Source organism: Mastacembelus armatus, chromosome 7, assembly GCF_900324485.2.
Source record: "Mastacembelus armatus chromosome 7, fMasArm1.2, whole genome shotgun sequence".
NCBI classification, from domain to species: Eukaryota; Metazoa; Chordata; class Actinopteri; order Synbranchiformes; family Mastacembelidae; genus Mastacembelus; species Mastacembelus armatus.
The window spans coordinates 18,810,367-18,832,315 of NC_046639.1; the positions used below are offsets into that span (position 1 = coordinate 18,810,367).

At 39.9% G+C, this 21,949-nt stretch overlaps 2 protein-coding genes across 7 annotated transcripts; one reads left to right on the forward strand and one right to left on the reverse strand.

Moving 5' to 3' along the window:
- The first annotated feature begins 4,973 nt into the window (after positions 1-4,973).
- On the forward strand, positions 4,974-18,296 carry LOC113145441 (mitochondrial carrier homolog 1). 2 transcript variants are annotated; one of them, XR_004463112.1, is made up of 13 exons: positions 4,974-5,300; positions 6,154-6,238; positions 6,326-6,432; positions 6,766-6,828; positions 7,177-7,234; positions 7,584-7,635; positions 7,905-7,964; positions 8,067-8,160; positions 8,449-8,496; positions 8,575-8,642; positions 8,969-9,044; positions 9,832-10,035; positions 18,192-18,296. XR_004463112.1 is itself a non-coding variant. In XM_026332173.2 (12 exons), the coding sequence occupies exons 1-12, from the start codon at positions 5,148-5,150 to the stop codon at positions 9,904-9,906; spliced, it is 939 nt and encodes a 312-aa protein (XP_026187958.1). In that variant the 5' UTR covers positions 4,974-5,147; the 3' UTR covers positions 9,907-10,998. The 2 variants fall into 2 exon arrangements, 1 of the variants encoding a protein (XP_026187958.1); XM_026332173.2 differs by lacking the exon at positions 18,192-18,296 and having other exon boundaries at positions 9,832-10,998.
- On the reverse strand, positions 11,452-21,859 carry stk38a (serine/threonine kinase 38a). 5 transcript variants are annotated; one of them, XM_026332165.2, is made up of 14 exons: positions 21,800-21,859; positions 20,080-20,217; positions 19,369-19,420; positions 18,686-18,808; positions 18,428-18,511; positions 18,221-18,344; positions 17,590-17,744; positions 16,651-16,753; positions 16,344-16,405; positions 15,930-16,047; positions 15,709-15,832; positions 15,456-15,551; positions 14,732-14,826; positions 11,452-14,629 (listed from the first exon to the last, which is right to left on the reverse strand). In XM_026332165.2, the coding sequence occupies exons 2-14, from the start codon at positions 20,208-20,210 to the stop codon at positions 14,496-14,498; spliced, it is 1,401 nt and encodes a 466-aa protein (XP_026187950.1). In that variant the 5' UTR covers positions 20,211-20,217; positions 21,800-21,859; the 3' UTR covers positions 11,452-14,495. The 5 variants fall into 5 exon arrangements, with proteins under 5 accessions (XP_026187950.1, XP_026187948.1, XP_026187949.1 ...); XM_026332163.2 differs by having other exon boundaries at positions 14,714-14,826; XM_026332164.2 differs by having other exon boundaries at positions 16,642-16,753.
- Positions 21,860-21,949: the final 90 nt, after the last annotated feature.

A 21,949-nucleotide genomic window follows, 5' to 3' on the forward strand; every position in this document is an offset into this window, starting at 1 on the left:
ATAAGGGAAAGCTAATATCTCATAAGCTCATATCCATTGTCCAAACCTCAGCTGCTGTAGTGGAGCTGTGAACTGCAGGGACATGCGTCATCCGCTCAGAAATACTGGATGACAGATTGAAGTTGCCTGTGGAACAGCTCCAACCTGACTTTCTGTTTGTGTCGACACAGAAGCTACAGTGTGGTCGTGATTGTTAGAAGCTGAAATTGATGTTTCTCACAGAGGTTGAAGAAATGCATCAATTTAAGAGTTTTCCTGTGCACGGCTGTGTCCCCCCCTGCAGGCTTGTTGATGTTTGTAGCCAGGTTTCTGTTGTGTACTTTTTGGTCTCACATTCATATGATGTGGTTTAGATATTATGGCGAAAGTGTTTTGACTTGTTTGTTTTTTTAATCACAGTGGGCTTTGTAGCGGTCTTACCATGGTCACAGAGTTTAGCAGGGACTTGAGTCACTGTGGCGTTTCATCCCCATCATCTATACAATTCGTTCACCCTCTCCAGACATCGTCATGATAATTAGTGGAAAAGGAAGTCTGGGTGGTAATTTTTCCTGCTGTGCCACAGGAAATCACCTCTGTGTGTTCGCAGGGATTTTTTATGAATGTAGTATCACTATGAGACACTGCTCTGGACCTCAGGACCACTGGAACACAAAGGAAATGTGGGAAAAACGTGCTAATGGGGAAAGCTGGTTAATCGAAGGACAGAACAGTAAATTATTAATGCAAAGTGCTGTTTGTGCATAGTTTTGCATTTGCAAATCATATTTTGCAATTAAAGCAGGTCAGTAGCCACTTGCCTTGATATTTCTTAAGTATGTTTAAGAGTCAATGTAGCTACTGGCTACTTCAATTTTGTTTGTTTGTTTGTTTGTTTCTGAAGCACTTTGTTTGGAACTGATGTTGCCTGTTCATGTAGTTGTTAGTCAGAGAAGGAAATGGTTCTTACAGATCATTCACTGGATCAGCCTGAACAGAGACGCTGACAGCAAAAGCAAAATACTGGAGGCTGGAGAGGCCTTTCAGCCGGATTGTTAAATGTCCTTACTGGGTATTGAACAACCTAAATGCATCGACTGATGACCGCTCAGACTTTTCAGATGTGTGTGGGATTCAGTCCTGTGTTCTCTATCATAGAATATGACTCTTCTGTGCTTTGATCCACATAATGCACCATGTGACACAATAGGTGTCCCATATGTCGGTGTTTGTGCAGGCTGACCTATTAATGTATTTTTTTTTAAAAATCTCATACAGTTTCCAAATGTCATCTCTTGAAAAATGTCTGTTCTTTACAAGAAACGTGTGAATGAGGGGCTGCGGTTCAAGCTGCTTTATATCAGTTTGTGCTTCAGACTTTCTCATTTCATGGCGTGCAGCCCACCACAGACAAGGGGGCTGCATCATCATCTGCAGAGGCTCCTCTTGTAAGATGGAAATGGTATTTCTGAGGCATTATGCTCTATTAATCTGGGGTTGCAATCTTACAGAATTTGAAGAATTAATTCTAATAAATATGCACCATCATGAGAAAAAAAAAAAATCTGATTTGACATATTATAACGTTTTGTGTAGACTACTTAAATAACATTACCATCTCTATCACAGAACTATATCAAAAACTGGACAAGAAAAGACAAGTGAGTGTGATTCACTAACCCAGGATATGAATGATTACAGAATCTGACCCTGTTTAAACATCATCAACCTCACATAGGCTGAAATCCATAAAGCAGCAGCCCGTTCAAACTATCTATGGCCACAAGCTAAAAGACATAAGCTGTGTGTGTATAATCAAAGATCAGAAAAATGATGTCCCTCTGGTCAATACAGGATAGAAGGAGAAGAAGCTTTTAATTAAACCGAGCAGGGGATAATTAAACCTGACCGAGCTGTGCACACAGGAATGAGCACAGGAGACATTTAAATTTATGATGGAGCTGACGGGCTCAGAGATTTAATTTAAACATATGGCTGACAGGGAAGAAGAGGAATGCACATGACCACCTCGGTTTACTCATGCTCATATTGGGATTTTCCAACACGATTAAAATGTGACTTTAAAGGCATCTTGCCTCAGCACCAGGCGACTATAGTCAACAATAAGAACCAAGGGTCAACAGTCACCACTGAGAGTTAACCCTGCTGACTTGGATGGTCCCCTGATACTATTTCTGATACATTAAATACTTGCAACCTAAGTTCCCATCAGCCTCAGCTTGGCTTGTCTTTAGTGCCAACAGCATGCACACGCTGTAACAAAGCATGGTAAAAAAAATAGGGGTGGGGAAAAAGAATCATTTTTTCGATGCTTCGTCCTTCACTAAAAAACTATTATGAGTCATTGCGGAAAAGTTGACAATCGATTTTATTATTTGATTGAATAAAGCCCGCGAGTTAGAAAAGTTTTAACACTACCGGACTACAAACGACCTGTGTGCTTGACGCGCATGCGCTACACGCTCGTCTAGTTCCGTACGTTTGGAACAAGCAAAAAATATACGAACTGCGTTTGTTTCATTAAAAGCTAGCTAGCGTTAGTTTGCAGACATTTTGGATTCTATGAAATTGAGTCAGAAGCAAAGCGGAAGTCTGCAGAATGTGAATCTACCGACTGTTTGTGGTAAATAAACGGCGAAAACAACCGGAGAACAAACGGAATTAAAACTGTTTACCGAAGACTGAACAGTGGAAAGTGGACTAAAAACTGTGAGGCATTTTGTTCACCGGACTCTAACAAAAACAAAACTGATATGTAAACACCTGTCGTTTCAATCCATGTGCGGATCTGTACAGATCAGCAAAGGTAAGAATTACCATCTTGCTGTGTTTGTGCTCTTGTTAAAGATTAGGGAGCTGTTGTCGCTGTAATAATCCAATCAGAAATTGATTTCTACCATTTGAGGTTTTCTGCTTTCAAATGATATATAGTTTGTCAGACTTTATTTAAATTGGGCGAGGATATTTGTAAATACATAGGGAAATACAGTTTCCGGGCCCGAATACGGGCGCAGTCAGTAGGGCGGTGGGGTTTTAACAGGTAGCAAGTATAGAAGAGTTTTTAAGTTAAATTCGTGGGCCTCCAAAATCGAAATCAATTCAAATTTACTTGAAGTAGCCAAAGTACAAGTAGTCACTGTGCAATGTTAGAGCTAATGCCTGTCTTTCCAGTGTGCAAACTGTCATAGCAGAAATGAAACACTTAGTCCTGCTCTATGAGAAAAACTAATGTGATTAGCATAACTTGAAAACGTTTCTAGTCACATAAGCTTAAAGGTGTAGTATGTTTCCATTAGAGTAAGCTACATTTTGTTGACCACCTGGGGGCAGCAGAGCATGTCACAGACACAACACAATGCAATTTACTTATTTGACTAACAGGTTAGTAAACAGTTTCTTATTATTGACAAATTTAGGAACGTACTGAGCAAAATAATCACTCATTAGGAATGATATCTGTGCCCAAGTGGTGAGTGTGTCATCTCCACCACCTCCTGAGAAAAATCTCTGGCTTTTTAGCTGTTAAATGTTCCACTTTATCCATCGGGTGATCTCTGTTCTATCAGAGCTTTTCACTGGAAACAGCTGCTAAAAACTAGCAAAGGTGTGGGCTTTGAAACCAGAACAATGAGCCAAAATGATGCCATAAAGAGCTGCAGAGAACTGCAGATCTTGACGTCATGATTCACTTCACTTTAAAGTACAAAGATGCCTGACGTCTCAGTGTAATAAGAAGTGTGGGACTGAGGGATTGAACATGAGGACAGGACTGGTTCTTAAAGCCTCATTTATACTAGCACTGCATCACTGCTTCGACAGCAGCAGTATGAAATAAGTGATGTACCCATCTGCAGTTAGAACTCGTCTGTCAGCATGAATGGGACTGAAATCAGTGAGCTGAAACCAGCATCTGTCATGGTGACTGCAAATCAACCGACCCACAGCGTCTGCCTGTTGAATTATATTTGTTTGTGAGGTGTGTGCGTGTGAGTTATTATTATTATTAATAATATGAACGACAATAATAATTATGATAATTATAATAATTAATAATAATAACTTCCATTTCGATCAGAATGATTTTATACCAGTTAGGTTGACGTCTGTAAATTGTCAGCAGAAATCTAAATATCAAAATGACAAACATGAAAGAATGAAATCTTGTTTTAATGTGAACTTCACAACCACATGTCGTATTTCTGCTGTTTGGACACTGAAAACATCCAGGCCCATTGTCAGGCTCAGAGCACCACCTCCTGGAAAAAAAGATTAATATTAATTTTCGTATAGATGCTGAAAAAGAATACAGTCTAATCATGAAACTTTATTGATCCCTGGTGGGAAATTCCCAAACTACCCAGCAGTATGGAAAGTACTTCAAATTAGAAGTATATAAGGTAGTTAACATTAGCTCCACCTTTACCAGCTGTAACATTAAAGTGATGAACACAATAATGCATCAATAATTAGAATCCAATAATATCAGATACATTCATGTGAAATGGGCCATTCTGCACAATGACTTCTTTTACTTTGGATACTTCAGGTACAATTGGACGCTTGTACTTTGGTACTTTTAGTGCAGTTATACTTCAAATGCAGGACTTTACTTGGAGCAGTGTAGTTTTATACAGAGCTATTTGTACTTGAAATAGTTTAGCTTTTTCTGTGAAAAATGGTGATACCAGGTTTTTGAGTCCTATAAGTACTTCTACGTGTTGGCTGTTTTGTGAAGTGCATTTTGTATATCAATATCTGACATGAATTTTTCGCGAATTTTCTGATGCTGTCATGTATCAGGCCCATATTGACGAGCAGAGATCTGTCTCCGACAGATTAGAAACAGACACTGTGTCCACGTGTTTGAACGTCACTGTCTCCGCCCATGTGTTTTGGCTCCGCTGTCACGTGACATATATAACTGCAAAATTTAGCCATGATAAGTTGTGAAGTCAAAATAAACACACCCCTCGTGTTCTCCCTGTGTCAAACAAACCAGTGCGATTTAGTCTCATCTATCGTTTTATTCGCTACAACCTCTGAAGGTCAGGGTATTATTTTGAAAGGTCAGAGCGGAAGTAGTCTTTGCATTCCTGCCTGGTCGTTACCAGGAATGAACAGTCTCCCTCCTTCATGGTAATCAAAACATGGAAACGCCAGAAAACCTGCCCGTTCAGGCAGTCGGTGTTGAGCGGGATGCTACACCGACCTTCGTGGACGTGGACACCGCGGTGCTTCTGCTGGGAGTGGGAGTCACGACCGTCACACACCCGCTGCTCTACGTCAAGCTGCTGATCCAGGTAGCTAATGTGGCTAGCTCACCGCAGCATAACAGCGGAATTAAAGCCTGGTACCGTGGTTGTTTCTGGACTGACGGTACCGTGAACTCGTTCGGGTTACCGACGGTAAAAGACCCCTGCGATGGGTAACAGGCTCCAGAGCAGCGCGCTTCGAAATCTCCGGTTTTTAAATGTGAAAAAAAAAAAACAAATGATCTCACAGAAATATATATTTTCATCATGTGTCCACAGTTTTTCCCGACTGGCAGTGTGAAGCGTTGATTAGCTGAAAATTCATGAATGAAATTGTGTGTGTGTGTGTGTTTTTTTTTTTTTTTTTTAGACATTTCACAAACCTGAAAGAGAGATAGACTTGAATCTTTTATTGAAAAGCGACAACACAAACCACTTTTGTTTTGTCCATGTCATTGCCCCCGTCTTTACCTTTAAATCCAAAATCTAGCCAAACATCTGCTTTTAAAGACAAAGCTGCTGCTAAAATCTCCAACGTTTCACTCATTCACTCCCTTAGCGGTAACCTCAAACAACATAAAGCACAGTTGGTTTCAAGGAAAATGTGTTTCTATAAAAACAATGGCATTACAGGGTAAAGATATGACCTTTCAATGCGGTACTTTTATTGCACAGTGCTTCAAAAGGAGGCTGAGACCAGCAATAGAGGAGTGGGTGTATTATGTAAACACAGACTGAAACTGCCACCACACTGAATGTTATGGATCCATGTAGGTTTCTTTAGTTGAATACAGCATATACTCTATAACCAAACACATCATTTAAAAACCAGACTTCCTAAATAAACTCACTTGCTCAGCCCTCCCTCTTACAGTCATCCAAACATTTCTCTTGTTTCCAGGTGGGACATGAACCTCTTCCTCCAACAATGGGCACAACCATGTTTGGAAGAAGAGTCTTATACCTGCCAGGGTTCTTCTCTTATGGTGAGTGAGCTGTGATTAATAAGCATCTTATTGTTTTTACTGGGCACAGGTTAAGAGCATCTTGTCAGGTAATAAATATGTTTTCAGCACGGCACATTGTGCAAGTGGATGGAAAGAGGGGGCTGTTCCGTGGTCTGTCACATCGTATTGTGTCCAGTGCCATCTCCACTGTGGTGAGGAGCAAAGTTAAACAGGTAAACAAGGACTGTTTTTGTTTGACGACAGGAAAACCCAATCCAGACCTTTGCACAGTATCAACACAGTGTTATCTAGTCCACCTGAGCTCTAACTGAGTTGTCCATTTGAGTTAACAGTATAAAGCCTATTATTCATTTTATAGTATTAATTTAGTGCCTTAATTTACTAATTTAGTATATTTACTATAGAATCAGTCAGATCAGGTTTGTATCCAGGTTCAAATTAGTGGCACTTGAATGAGTCTCATTAGGTCTGTTAAAAGGGTGATAGGTAAAAGGTTGTTTTAAAGCACTGAAAGGTGGAAAAATAACTCTCAACTCTTTATTCAGAAGGTGGAGCGTCTGTCCAAGAAAGACGACCTGCAGACTTCTCTCAGGATAGTGGTCAGAGAGGTGAGATATGCTGATCTGCTGTTCCCAAATAACATGAAAACAGTGAAATCTTTGTTTTTGTTAGACACTGTTATTCAAATGAATGTAGTGATTAGGTTTTCAAACATGTGCCTCTTTTTTTGTTAAACAAGAAAGGCATTAAGTTGAAAAAATGTTCAGAGTAAGGTGCTCAAAAAGTATTGTACTGCAACCTCAAATATAAACAAGTTTAAAAAAAAAAAAAAAAAAAAAATCTGTGCCCTGTCTTGCTCAAGATACATTTACCCACCTGAACAGATGAACAGATGTTTTTGGCTGATACTGTGAAACAATTTTTTTGCTTTATTTGTGGAACAAATCTCTATCCAGACCACACACGAGATGATCATTCAGTGCCTGTCCAGAATAGCCACTCATCCTTTTCATGGTACGTCGTCATTAAAGTGTCTTTGGTTGTTTGGATGTTTTCTGAATGTTTCTACCTGATCCAGAAAAGCAACGTCACAACTGACTGCAGCTGCTTATTTAAAATGTTTTTAATCTAATTTTGTAGTTCAGATAATCCTTCAGTCTATAAAATGTGAGAATATTGTGAAAAATGCCCTTTTATAAAGGCCGGGGTGATGTCTCCACACTGAAAGGTGACATGAAACAAAAAAAGCAGAGAAAAACAATCCTGACATCAGAAAAGCTGAAACCAGTATGTGCCCTGTGGGATCTTCTTTTAAACCTGATGTTTCGGCTGATCACCTGTTTATGTTGTTTTTCTTTGGCAGTTATGTCTGTGCGTTGTATGGCCCAGTTTGTAGGCAGAGAGGTTAAATACAGGTAAGACTGAGTGTAATACTGACACAGTAAGTTTTTTGATAATATAGTCTCTTCATTTTATACATTAAGTGAGCAACAATCACTTCGTTATATAAAACATATCTACAATTATTATTACAGTTATAATCCTTTAAAATGTCTGTGATAAATACATTGTATTTTCAGTTGCTGCTTCACAATAAAAGCCGTGTTTCACCAGTTAATGCTTTTAATCTGAAGCAGCAGCAACAACAGGAAGTGTTTTGTTTGCATTTGTGCCATGTTTGCAGAGGGATGTTCAGCTGTATTGTGAAGATATTTAAGGAGGAAGGAGTCGCTGGATTTTATGCGTGAGTCACCAATAATTTCTCTTTTCTTTGTTAACATTCTTACTCCACTTCCACCTGGACCGTTAACCACCACCAGCCTGAACAGTGTTTTGTGTGTTGCAGTGGCCTCATGCCCCATGTGCTCGGAGAGGTCCTGTTCCTGTGGTGTTGTAACCTCCTGGCCCACTTTATTAACACCTACGCTGTAGACGAAAGTGTAAGTGCACCCCCTCACAAACACTAACACGTCTTTACAGTCTTAACGGCAGTTTCTTATGTTTTTGCATGTGCTGTAAAACATTGGCATAGAGTCATTTGAATAATCAAATTCATGCAAATATATAAAGCCAAGCTCCCTTTCAGGATTCAAATAGTGCCATTCAGTCTAAACTTGTGCTTTGCTAATGTTGGAATGTGTCTTTAATGTCACATGCAAATGTTAACGTAGAGATTCACAGCTGAATCTCAGGCCCCGTTCACCTCTCTCCTTGTGTTTCTGCTGCAGTTCAGTCAGGCCTCTGCAATACGGACCTACACTAAGTTTGTGATGGGTGTAAGTTCAACTTTCGGACTGCTCTTTAAAATATTTCTCATTTGTTTTACTTCAGATTATCACAGTTTTCTTTTCTAGATTGCAGTGAGTGTTCTAACGTATCCCTTCATGCTGGTGGCTGATCTTATGGCAGTCAATAACTGCGGGTGAGCAAGTCTTTTAAACAGATAACATGGGTGGATGTTCTGTTTTTTTTTTGTTTTTTTTTTTAAAGGATTCCCACATCTAGAATAAATATATTTAAAATTTAAACAGGCAAAATACATAAAGGTTTACTATTTTCCTATCAGCATTCTACTCCTGCGAGTGTGCAGAAGGCTCTGAAGTGCGATTTACGCCTTTTATATTGGGAAATAAAGTTTACAGGGAAAAAAAAAAAATTGCACAGGGCCTTTGCTCATAATTTCCATATATGTAAACTCCAGGCCCAGTCCCGATGCTGCAGTCTGATTGTTGTGCTCTATGTTGTCAGTCTGGCTGCAGGTCTTCCTCCTCGCTCTCCCATCTTTAAGTCCTGGCTGCACTGCTGGAATCACCTGAGCCACAAGGTACACTTCTACTACGGCACACTTCTTCATGCAGACTAGATTCCACTTGAGAAAATGTAGTGAAACCAGACGACAGGGCAGAGACACCAAGGCAAGAGTAAAGAGCCAGCAGTCTCAAATGTTGTCACTGAATGTTGCCTTTGCACCTGGTGAGACGAAACAAACTCTCCATACCAGCAGGGGGCAGTAGTCTGTGTTTGACATTCAAAAAGGAAAAGTGGAAGACCCATACTGCAGATATACAAAGCGTAAACAAAGCGGAGTTTGCTGACCATTTTCACACCACTGTTGCTCAGCACAGATGGTTTAGAGTCATTTGGTCTTTTGATTGCAGAAGAAAGACAATGGCAAAATATTTTTTCAGCCTAGATCAAGTAAATTAGTCCAGCTGTCTTTTTATTTCCTGCTTCACTGAGCTGAACATTGACAAACTAGAATATATATATCAGCCTACTTTCACCATCCAGGGGAGTGACATCAGTAACAGCCTGTTCTCATTCTCATGGTATCAAATACTGATGTGTCAATATGTGACGCCCTGAGATGAGAACATGTCAATAGATGGGATTGGATTCCAGCCTGTTCTGTTTGCTGCTGTGTACAACCCCCTCTGCTTAGCCAGCCACGTTTGTCAGAAAAGCAGCCGTTAGACGTCCACTCATGCCAAAGCAAATACAAAGTTTGACAGTACATCATGTAGGTGCCATGAAAACTATGTGACTTAAATCAATTTTGGATCTGAAAGGTATATTTTGGATTCAAATTATCATGTATTCCTTACTGTCAGGGTCACCTCTTCAGAGGATCCAGCTTTTTTTTCCGCCGGGTTCCTGTGAACTCCCTGCCCTCCGTGGAGAACTGACACCTCCTCCTGCTCAGACCACCCCCCCCTCGCTCTGCTGCTGTTGTCCAGGTGTATCAGGAGCAGCACAGCTCAGAGTGCCAATGAAGCCGTCATTTACAGGAGCAGCTCTATGGGCTGAGGACAAAGGTGGCTGTTCTCAGAACTCACTCTCTGCAGCTTGAGAAACCAAGGTGCAGTGTTTTGTTCTTCACTGCAGTGACTAAATGTGCTGAGGCTCATTAATGTTGTCAGCCTAACCACATTGAGAAAAACCCTCATCTCTAGCAGAACATTTCAAGCTGATGGCCATATGACATATTCATGATTCGGCCCGCTCTTTATCAGATATTTTCCATTTCCTGTTTGGTTGCTTGACTCCTGGTTGTTGTTGCTACCATACAGTTGGTTCACACATCCTACTATGCATTTGTCAAAGTTTAGAGGTTACAGTTAAGTTTACCAGGCTAAGAATTAGATCACCTAGCTTACTGTGTGTTGCAGCAGCTGTTTCTGTGGTCACAGTTTGCAGCAGTTGTATTTAAATTGTCAGCCTGATGCTGAAGCTGGTTCTTAATATTATTTAACTTATCTTCTCTCAGCGTGTTGGAACCAGTAAATCCCCTGACTGTCCTCCATTTATTTGCTAGTGTCATTTATATGAAGCCACTTCAGTATTCAAGCTGCATGAGGGTTGGATTGAATGACGCAGAGCATTTGACATCTTTGTTTCTTTGCAATTCAAATTAGTGTCATTGTGTGTCTGGTTTATTTGAGACTAACAAAAAGTATGGCTATTTTTTTAAGTTTAAAGACTAAGAAAAAGCGTGAACATGAGCAAAAAATAAATAAATCTATGTAAAATATTTATGTAAGAAATGCACGGAAAATCTTGTGACTGCATTGTAAAATCGTACATATGATAAATACTGAAACAGTAAGTATATTGATGTATACAGTAGAATATTTCCTACATTTTAATTTTATACCTTGATGTTTTAAGAAAATGTTTAATGCCATCACAGTCTGCTCTATGTTTTCAAAAACCTCATCGGTAAGCCGGAGCCAGACTTGAACCACTTGTCCCATGAATCATGTTCCTACATGTGGAGCTGTAACCACTCACCTATTGGAGTGCTCCATCAATCCTTTAATTTAACTTAATTTAACTAAGCCTTTATGCACAAATATGTATACAGATACATAAAGGTTAGATAATACAATATCAGATTGTTGATTGCAAATGGAGTTTGTAAACAGTTGTAACATTGAGAGAACAAACCTTGACATTGATTTGCAAATGTTGGAGTCACACTTTTCAGAATTTACTTTTGGAAATTTTTTCAGCTTTTCAAATCCGCATTTCAATGTTACAAACTGTTATCCTGATTTCACTTTAGTCAATGATCATTAAAATGACACATTTTAACAAAAATGTCTGAATACTACTCCCCCCCCCCATATTTGGCTTTTCAATCCAATATGTAATATTTGTGGCCATGCATGGCCATCCTGTAAAAACACTCAGCTAGCATTTATTCAACTGTTGTGAAAGAAGACAACACATTAAGTGCAGAGTAGTTCATTGTCATATAGCAGAAAACAATACAACAGCCGCACACTACTAAGAGAACAGTGGTTTAAATAATGTACACCCACCTTCCCAAAACCCCCTTTTCTTTCTTTCAGATCACACTGCTGCATAACACAAGCAGAGCATACACACACGTGAGCATTACATGTAGAAAACTGCATACATAACTGCATCCACGCACTAAGCATCATTACCAAACAAGTCACTCCATGTGCTTTATTGCTTTGGGCGGACTCGTGTGCTGGTTGGTAAAAGCATGCGGAGCAGGAGATTTCTAACAACAGAATCTGATCCCTGCCACAGAAAAAGGCTCCTATGCGTGCTTTTCTAAAACGTGTTACAATATGCTGTGCTTCATCTACACACTACCTAAACAAGCTTTATATTACAGACAAGAAAAACTTTCAGACTGAACTGTTACATATGGAAGCTCATTCCTGCCAGAAAAGAAAAAAAAAAAAAAACATACAGAAATGTTAGAAATGACAAATGGTTTAAAAAGAGATTTAGAGTCCGATAGTCACAATTATAAAATATCAATCCAGCTCTGAAACAGTTCTTTAAAGTCATGATTGTTTCAGATTTTGACCTCATAAATAAATATGTTCCACATGCAGAGACATGCCATTTCAAAATTTGACATAAAAAAAATACGGCAGTCAAAATTATGAGATATATACCCAGTTACGACATACTACACCATATAATTTTAGTTACTTTAAAATCCAATTTCCAAAAAGCAGCATATTTTGAATTTGTCATTCAATTCAACTAGGCAGCTCAATTCAAGACCTACAATATCATATAAAATTTGGTCTAGTTTAAAGTATGAATTTCTATGACTATTAGAACTGTAACTCACCAAATTTTCTAAAAAAAAAAAAAAAAACCAAACAAAAACCTTTTACATTCTAACCTGCTTGTATTGTTCCCTGTTCTTGGTGGAAATGGGCTTCCATAGTTACACCTCATGTGAGGACAAGGATTTAAAAAACAAAAACAAACAAAAAAAAAAAAACATATGGTCCAGGCTACATTTACACAAACAGCATTTTGGAATTACTGTGGAAAAATAAACCTCTTTGTGTGACTTCAAACTTCATTTACATTCATTAAATGACAGCATTTTGGATATTGTGTTCAATGGAAAATCCTAAGCCTTGTGCTTCCAGGTTTAACAAATAGCTCCACAACACAAGATTGTGTTTGGACGACAAGCACTTTGTCATTGTGGAGTTGCTCTTTAAACTTTGTTTTCTTAACCTGGTGTATTTCTGTTAAAAGTAGGCGTGGCAAGTTGCCTAAGATGTATATTCGTATGCACTTAGCTAATGATTACCCCCGACACCTACGCTTTGTATTTGCTTTCTTTGTGACTCAGAGTTAGTGTGAAAAATTATTTGACTGACATGTTCACTCTGAGCTCTCGGAGGCTAACGCTTCTGAAATCATTATTATCCACTTCTTATTATATTTTGGGGGCCTCTAAAAAACAAAATGGCTTCTTCGTTCTGTTCATCATCCAAACCAGCCCAATGAGAGCGCAGCGTTTGAAACAGACATGATGATTTAAACTGCAACAGAAACAAAAGGCCTGGGAACAGAGAACTAACAGCAGTAGATTTCTGATACCATTCACAAGCACAATTTGCATGGCCAGGACCATGTGTGGCTATTAATGAGACAGCCAGTCACTAAACCCTCCTGTATGAAGGTGATAATGTTCAGTTTGTGTTTCAGAGCTCTGCATTCAGCTGGATTATCACTGTGGAGACTGCAGTTTGTGCTGATTCTGAAATGTTTTGTGTTATACAGGCAGGTGTTTATCTTTTGTTCATGTCATGCTAAATACCAGAATCAACTCTTTGTCCAAGTCAAGTTCAACAGCAGAACAAACCACAGCCTCCAAAATGATTATACAGCTAAACGAAACAGTCTGTGAACATGAACTGAATATAAGCACCTTCAGCTGTACATGTCTGCACTACTGACTTGTATCCAATTTGTTTACTATTTAGAAAATGGAGTAGTCATCCAGCTGCTAATTTTACACAAGCTGTATTACATTAAGTCTGAATGGAAAGTTGTATTAATGGATTACATGTCCGTGGCTTTAAAATAGTCCATTTGTGGGGAAGTGGTGGTTGAATTTGAGATTCTGCCCTGCCTCCCTGTCAAACTCAAATGTTTCCAGTCAAATTTTTAAAAAAAACACAGAATCCAAAACATTCAAACAAATGAGCTGTAGGCCTGAATGTTCTGGACTTGGATCAAACATCACATAAGGTGCTAAAGATAACTGAACACAAGTGGACTTGTGTTTGTTTGCCAAAATGCATCATTCTAATATGCTCACGTACTTAAACAGGCAAATCTCAATGTATGAAGAACAAGACGTGACAGAGAGACCAAGTAGAAATATCACTGAACTTACAGTCTTTGGTTAGGTCGTCTTAGGAAGCCAGCAGCACTTTAGGGAAGTCTTGTAGTGAGCTCCATAGGAAAGGACAATAAACATTTGGAAAGAATCCCTGAAGAGCACCTGATTCAGGTCGACAAGGTAATGCAATGTTTGAGTGAAAAGTCAGCGTACAAGGGAAAATGGACAGGATGAAGAGCCCTTGGTAGATCCAACAGACATGGTGCTGGTTTGTAAAGAGAAGAACATAAATGATGCTGGTATCAGCAGTGAAGACATCCCGCTGGTCCACTGGTGGAAAAGGCAAGTGGGGAGGATCCAACCACTTTAATCCCAGTTCAGTTTTCATGTATGAGTAGCAAGTAAAAAGGTACCCTCGGAAGCATCAGAGAAAGTGAAGACAGCAGCCGTTCCTATGGTGGAAAGCAATGGAAAAAAAACTGAGCCCCTTTATTATTTCCAAAGTCCTGAGTGACAAGAACTTTCAGCACTCAGGTAACATGGAGAATAGATCATCCTCCTCAGGGCTCACTTTCTTCAGACAGCAGGGGTTTGGACTAGTCATCCAGGTTTCATGGTGGAGCAGCCTGAGGGTGTTCATCTCTTCCCAGACTTCATGTAGGACGGTATAGCTCCTCGAGCGGTCAGGCCTTCGAAGCGTTTGTAGGTGTAGTTGATGAAGACCCAGTCCTTGTTCTTCAGGTCAACTTCAGTCTGGTTGGACACTTGGGCTGCAGGAGGAGGGGAAAAAAAAAAAAAAAGTTTAAGTAATTTGAGAGATTACACCACAAAAACTGCATATGAGATGTGTTCACCTGAAATAGCCGGGGTACCTGTTGGGGTGAGGATATCTGAATCAGGGAACTCATCAAAGTTTGAGGTGTCGTCAATGCTTTTGATCTCTATGGGAATGGCAGCAGGTCTCTCTCTACAGGACAGATCATTGATGTTAGAGAAAAGTGTTTGAGAACAAGCTGCAAGAACCAGTAGATCACTTGAGGGGGCCACAGATGAGCCGCTAAGCTAAAATGGTGCATAACTGTTGCTTCTGATAGTTAAATTAGTCAAACTGGTAACCAAAACAAACCTCTATTGTTGTCCAAAAACTATTAAAAACACAGCAGGGAGCCTCAATGCTGCAGTGGCTCACACGAGAACTTTTTGCAATTGACTGGTCTCTGCTCTGTTTCCACTGCTCCACTAGCTTCTTGTGTCACTTGCAGTATGAGAAGCTAGTGGAGGACTATGGCACAGTGCAGTAATCTAAACCAAGTTCTGGATTCACACACGCTGAATGACCAAACCCCCCCATCCCATGCCCAGTTTTTAGCTGCCTGTGTGACAAGTTTAAACTTTGTAGTTGATTTATAGTTTCTTAAGATGCTCTCAGCCATCTCTATAATAATGACTTTATAACACACATTTCAACAGCCTACATTGTCAGTTACATCCATTCATGACACATAGCAAAGAAATATGATCTATACACAGATACAGTCTATCAAACGTCAAATATTAATCGTCTCAGACCAAAGAACATGTAATAACAGTCCTTACCTGATATGGTCGTAGTCCACCCCCTCAAAGAACGGATTGGACTTGATCTCCTCCACGCCTGCAGCACCAATCCTGTGCTCCTCCTCACAGCAGAACCTGCTCACAACAGGTGTTCACTTAATGTCATAAAGCAATATGCAGCGTTTAGGTGCTAGATGTTATTAAATGTTCTAAACAAAACAATACATCTATTGTCAGTAGACAGTACAATCAGTGTTATTGGGTACAGGTAAGAACAGAGGTGTGCTCCTGCCTGAGGATGAGGTCTTTGGCCTTCTCCGATATAGGCACCTCTGGTGGAAAGGTGAGCGTTTCTCTCCAGTTCATCACTTTCCTGTACGTCTCCTGAGGCGTCTCTGAGCAGAACGGTGGGTAACCTGCAGACAGCGAAAACACCAACCATCCTTCATTCCACGCCTGGCCTGAACCCCGGAGACAAGTAAGATGGAGGCGGGTTTCATAATGACTCCATACCTATAAGCATCTCATACATGATGACACCAAGACTCCACCAGTCACAGAGCTTGTTGTAGCCGTTCTGCATAAACACCTCTGGAGCGATATAGTCTGGAGTTCCCACTGTGGAGAAAGCCTGATGGATGTAGGAGGAGCAGGTTAACAAGATAGAAATCTAAAACTTTAGTTGTTGCATGTTTGAATACCAATCAAACTAATATAACAGTAAATCTTAAACTTGAAAACCCAGGCTAGAAATGAAACTTATTCATTTAAAAAGCCATCACTACCTCATTTCTTTTTTTTGTAAAAATGTTTAGATCTCCAGTGAGTAAAAACCTCCAATGTTGGCAGTGTTTTTAGTGTGAATTGTGCTGTATGAAATCATATGTTCATTAAACAGTGACTGTATAATCACATGGTCAGACCTACCAGCTGCCTACGGTTCCTTTTCCAGGTTTCTGCTTTCCTCTTGGAGTTCATGTTCTGGAATGCTGTGAAGACGGAACAGCTCAGTGTTAAAGGCTGTGACTCTTCTGATGCATTAAACATCTAACTGTCCTCCACCTGAACCTGCTGCATCTTAACAATATGTTATTTGGACTTTTGTTTTACAGGGATTAGTTAGGTATTGTGGGAACATGAGAAAGAAAACTATTTTAATGAAACACGTGAATTGTTGACGGTGCATGCAAGGAACAGTTGAAATAAAAAGAAATCGGTGCCTGACTTTGCTTACTGAGATCACTGGGCAGGCTGTGGTTCAGGTTCTTGTAGAACTCTGTACGATGAGCCCTCTTCAGCCCCGTGCACAGGCCAAAGTCAGACAGCTTCACGTGACCCTGTAAAGAAAAAAAAACAAAGCAAAACGTTCCTGGTAACATTCCATGGAGACGGAACTAAAGGTCCTTGTTGGACTGTTTGCAGTTGCAGAACGAGGATGATGGTAAATGAATTCGAAAATGTCCATGGTGTTCATTAGTTGTATTTTGTGCTAATGACTTTGATGCTTGAGTTACAGCCAATGAATAAATGAAAAGGAGCTGCAGGAAAATAAATTAGTTTTATGTGTGTACTATATTTCCCATCCTTACTTCTGTTCCTAATAAACGGTTACACACTGTTCTTTCTGGCTTGACAAACACAACAAACAAAGGAGCTCTTCTTCTTGGTGTCAGGAGGTCACATTGTGCTTTTCTAGTGTGCATGTGTGGAACATGACAACACACTCATACTCCCGGCTGTAGTGTGAACAGAAAGGGTTGGTAATCTGTGTCTGGCCCAGGGCAATTAGAAACGTGAACAGGCTTTAAGGAGAGAGACTGTGTCAAGCTGGATGTTTTTGCCAAGGTGTTTCAGTACTATAAAAACTAACAGGTCCATGGCTTTGATGATAAAAAACTAACATTATGCCTCAGCTTTACACAGCAATAAAATAAGAAAAAGGAGCAAAACTCCAGCAGAAATCTGATGAAATCATTTTAACACAGGTTGAATACTGATATATATATATATATTTATCTTATGGAGCATGTAGGTAGCTACAAACTGATGCAACATCATTTTTAAGTTAATTTCACATGCCATCGTCCAAGGCTAAGAAACTGCACCACAATAAGTCTAATAACACTGAAAATGGACAGAATCGTGAAGGAAAAGGCTTTTAACCACCACTCACCCTCGAGTCCAGCAGCAGGTTGTCTGGTTTGATGTCTCTGTGGATGAAGCCCAGCTGGTGGATGGAGTCGATGGCCAGCACCGTCTCTGCTATGTAGAACTGAGTTGCCTCTTCTGTCAGCGTGTCCTTCTTCATCAGCAGGGTCATCATGTCTCCTGCAGCACAACAGCAGAGACCACAGTCAGTCACAGCCAGCAGACCATTCCTAACTGTCCAGTGTGTGGGGGGGGTGCAGGGTTCAGGGCTGAACATCTGACTAGTCAAACACAAATTTTGACACTAAGATCAGATACTTCTGGTTGCTTTTTAAATGTTTAAAGGACTTTGCTGTCAGATTCTCAACTCATTTATAAGAGGAGAGAGAGAAAGATGGAACAAGCTGACATGAGCGCATGAGAAAGACAGCATGGTTGAGCAACCAAGACATGACTAAGAGGGATGGAGAGAATGGAGAAAGTGAGAAATCAAACCCTCACACTCATTGTCACAGTGCAGCTCTGGAGTTTTCAGGCTCATTTTCTTCCATTTCATTAGATACAACTAAGACTCATTAGAGAGCTTAAAGGAATGAGTGAATGTTTGTGGTCCTTGTCTCCTCACAGTATTGTGGTGTACAGTTGAAGGGTCATACCTCCAGGCAGGAACTCCATGATGAGGTAGAGGTTCATCTTATCCTGGAAGCTATAGAACATTTTGACCACCCACAGGCTGTCTGCCTCTACCAGGATGTCCCGCTCAGCACGGATGTGACCAACCTGACAGACACACACGCAAACAGGTTCAAAAATGTCCAACAGAAGCAACAGCAGCATCTTCATGTGTGTGTTTTCTACCTCACCTGTTCTTTCTCCAGCATGTCGGCTTTGCGGAGAATCTTCATGGCATACACGTGACCCGTGTCTTTTTTCTGCACCAGACGGACCTGGAGGCAAACAGGATGTAATCAGGATGGCACCTGCTGTGTGCCACTGTGATCCAAGAGGTTGCAGATTTCTAAAGATGTGCTTTGGTTACCAAGATGAAGTACTGCAATGACTGAAATGGAAACATGGACTCTTGGGATTATGATGCAAATGCTTAGATAAAAAGATTTTACCTCTCCAAAAGCTCCTCGACCAATCACCTTCAGGGACTCAAAGTCATCCAGCCCCAGTCGAGTGCGTTTCAGACGCAGAAACTCTGTCTCTTTCCTTGCATGCTGAGAACGTCGGATTCGTTTCTGCAGAGCACAAACCCCAAACCCCTTTAAATACACAAGGCTGTATTGTGTATTTTTAAGGTTGCCAGGTGCCATCCTGTTTCAAAATTCAGTAATACACAAAAAGGACCGTCTGCACTGTTAGAAAATAATTTTGGAATGCTGCTACAAGCCTCTTTGAAACTCAATCAGTACAGCAGATATGTTCTTGCCTCTGGGATTTTATTTGCCCAGACACTGTTTTCTTGGGCTACTTCCACAGAGCAACAGATTCCCAACAATGTCAATGAAATTTACCTACTCTTGTCCTGAAGGTGTAAAACAGAAATATAATGCAAACTACTCATACAAGCTATAGTTTTCTGTTTGTAAAAGTTATGTCACATCTGTTCAGTAAATGACACTGGACCAAACAGTCAGTATAAGTTCTTACTGTTTACTCAGACATGAAGCCCTTCATAGCACTGATCCAGCAAATCTAAAATCTGACCAACATTAAGAACTGAAAACTACTTAATCTCCTTTAAGTGAATTCTAAGAAAAAAAAAAAAAAAAAAAAAAAAAAAACTGCAAGTACTCACCTCTTCATCAGCCAAGCCCTCCTGATCCATCACTTTCTCCAGCTTCTGCTGCCTGAAAAGGTAATGTGTTACCATAGTTTTACAGCCACAAAGCAGCATCCTATATATCAGTTAAATATCAGGAAAAACTGCACACTTTACTGATGCCACTCCAAAATACATAAATAAAAAATATATATTTAAAAACAAGTTGTTGAATTATAGGTCTGCTCTACCATGAATCCATCCATCAGACTATTTACAGACACAAACAAAACATGTATGTATAACACAAAACATGTCAACTACATAGCAATCAAAAAGATTTAATAATTAAATCCATAGCTTTACTATAGACAAAGGATGTTGTTTTTATAGAAAGAAGCAATTCTGTTTCCCATTTACTCTTGTTCTCATTAGGTTGTTGAAATCTGCACTAAAACAAAAAAGTTCAGTTTCTATTCTAAACTGAACAGGACAGTAATGAGTGTGCTCTGATGCAACAGGGAGTGAACTTCCCTCAAACTAAATTCTGACACAACCCTAACGCCCTGATGAAAAACAACCATTCGAAAAAAAATGGTTGTTTCTGTGGGCGTGTGAATCAAGTTAAAAGCTGAAGCGGCAATTTTTTAAAGTTTCACTGACTGTTACTGTGACTGTAACTTGATCAAAACCTTAGTGTGAGGATCTACATTTACACATGTATATCTGAAACCTGTGGATAGGTACCTCATCTCTCGCTCTTCGTGCTGGGCGATGAGGTTACTGTAGAAGTTCTCCAGGGTCACTTTGGCCATGGTGACCCGCTCCTTAGTGTGGTTACTCATGGAGGAGCACGAGCTCTGGCCGGTCATTGCCATGTTTTACCTGGAAACACACAGAGACAAAAAGGTGAGCAGAGAGTATGTCCACAGTACAATACATCCACACTACTGGACATTAATGTTCATTTTCTGTACATCTGAGGAGAAAATGGATGGATGGGGTAATTGAGAATTTGTGGAAGCAGTAGTAATAAAACAGTAATAAAACATGTCTTCTTGTTATGCTGTAGACAAATATTACACCATTTAGCTCAACTCTTAAAAAAAACTGGAACTATGAAATAAAAGGACAGTTGACTCAGAAAAAGAGGAAGCTCTTACATAGCTCCTGGTCCTGTTGCCTGAATAGAACAATGTTGACAATATTGAGACACTACAGTTATGAAGAAACGATGAGGAAATATGATGTGGGCAAGCACTCATACTGGAGACTTGTGAGATTTAAGCTGAACTCTGCCACAGGCATAAAAATAGCCTTTACGTGAATAAAATGAGCCTTTACGTGAATAAAATGAGCCTTTACGTGAATAAAATGAGCCTTTACGTGAATAAAATGAGCCTTTACGTGAATAAAATGAGCCTTCGCGTGAATAAAAGAGCCTCTGCGTGAATAAAACAGCCTTTACGTGAATAAAATCAGCCTTTACGTGAATAAAATCAGCCTTTACGTGAATAATATCAGCCTTTACGTGAATAATATCAGCCTTTACGTGAATAATATCAGCCTTTACGTGAATAATATCAGCCTTTACAGGAAAAAAAACATTATTTGCAGAAATAAAACTGCCTTTACAGGAATAAAAACAGAGTGGGATAGAAACTGCAACTGACGAAGGCAATTAGTTACACAGTGAAGGGATTTGGACGCAGGCGACAGGAGCCTAAATATGTCTGGTATTTAAACGTGGCTTTTCCTCGTCTTCCAATAAAAACAAACAAGCTTTATAATGCTGATAACTACTCATAAAAAGTAAATTATGTTGTTTGTGTGTCTGGTTCGCTACTGTCCCAACAACACGAGATATTAACCAAGTTTCGGTTGCAACGTAGCCATTCGTGCCAAAACTACCAAACTGTTTTGTCAGTTATAAATAGAGAATTGGTCAACTCAACAATTAACTTACTTTCAGGTGATCTTTGTCCGGTTTACAACATATACTATGCTTGGTTTACTTTAACCTACAGCTTCACAAACAAATAGTTAAACCATAACATTAGTTAGCTTGCTAGTTAGCTATTAAAGTTCCGGGACGGATCAAGTCCGCGAAGAGTATGAAAAACACCGGATACGTTTTTTTTCAAAATAAATCCGAGTGGTTCATAATAAAGGCCGTTTCAGTTTCTCTTTGTTCGTATGAAATTCATTTTGAAAGCTCTGACCGGAAATGTTTCCATTTTGACAGACTTGATGAATTGAAGTTACCCAGCGCTAAGGAAAGTTAGCTAGGCAACGTTAGCCACTTATACGCTAAAACAGCTCGAGTTGTTGGTCTTGAGATGAAACATTACGAAACAGAGGAAGCTAAGGGGCAATTTATTAAGATGACTATCTAAAAAGTTATCCCACATACTGTGCTCCGATGCTTTTATTCTGTCTTTAAAGACTTAAGTCTTTGTTCGCTTACCTTGGTCGGAGGTGCGGTGTCTGGCTGCGGTCTCTTCCTCTGGTCCTCCCACAGTTGTGTCACCGTTGGTTTGGGCTGGGCGCGACACCTAGTGGTCAAACATGGGTATTGTCCACATTGCACAGGTGTCGCGTTTCCTAATAATTTACG

Coding starts and splice junctions, on each gene's coding strand:
- LOC113145441 (XM_026332173.2), top strand. CDS start 5,148: ATGGAAACGCCAGAAAACCTGCCCGTTCAGGCAGTCGGTGTTGAGCGG. Junction 6,239..6,325: donor GCCAGGGTTCTTCTCTTATG/GTGAGTGAGCTG, acceptor ATATGTTTTCAG/CACGGCACATTGTGCAAGTG. Junction 8,161..8,448: donor CCTACGCTGTAGACGAAAGT/GTAAGTGCACCC, acceptor TTTCTGCTGCAG/TTCAGTCAGGCCTCTGCAAT.
- stk38a (XM_026332161.2), bottom strand. CDS start 20,210: ATGGCAATGACCGGCCAGAGCTCGTGCTCCTCCATGAGTAACCACACT. Junction 16,048..16,343: donor AAAGGAACCGTAGGCAGCTG/GTAGGTCTGACC, acceptor TACATCCATCAG/GCTTTCTCCACAGTGGGAAC. Junction 15,552..15,708: donor GCCAAAGACCTCATCCTCAG/GCAGGAGCACAC, acceptor TGTTGTGAGCAG/GTTCTGCTGTGAGGAGGAGC.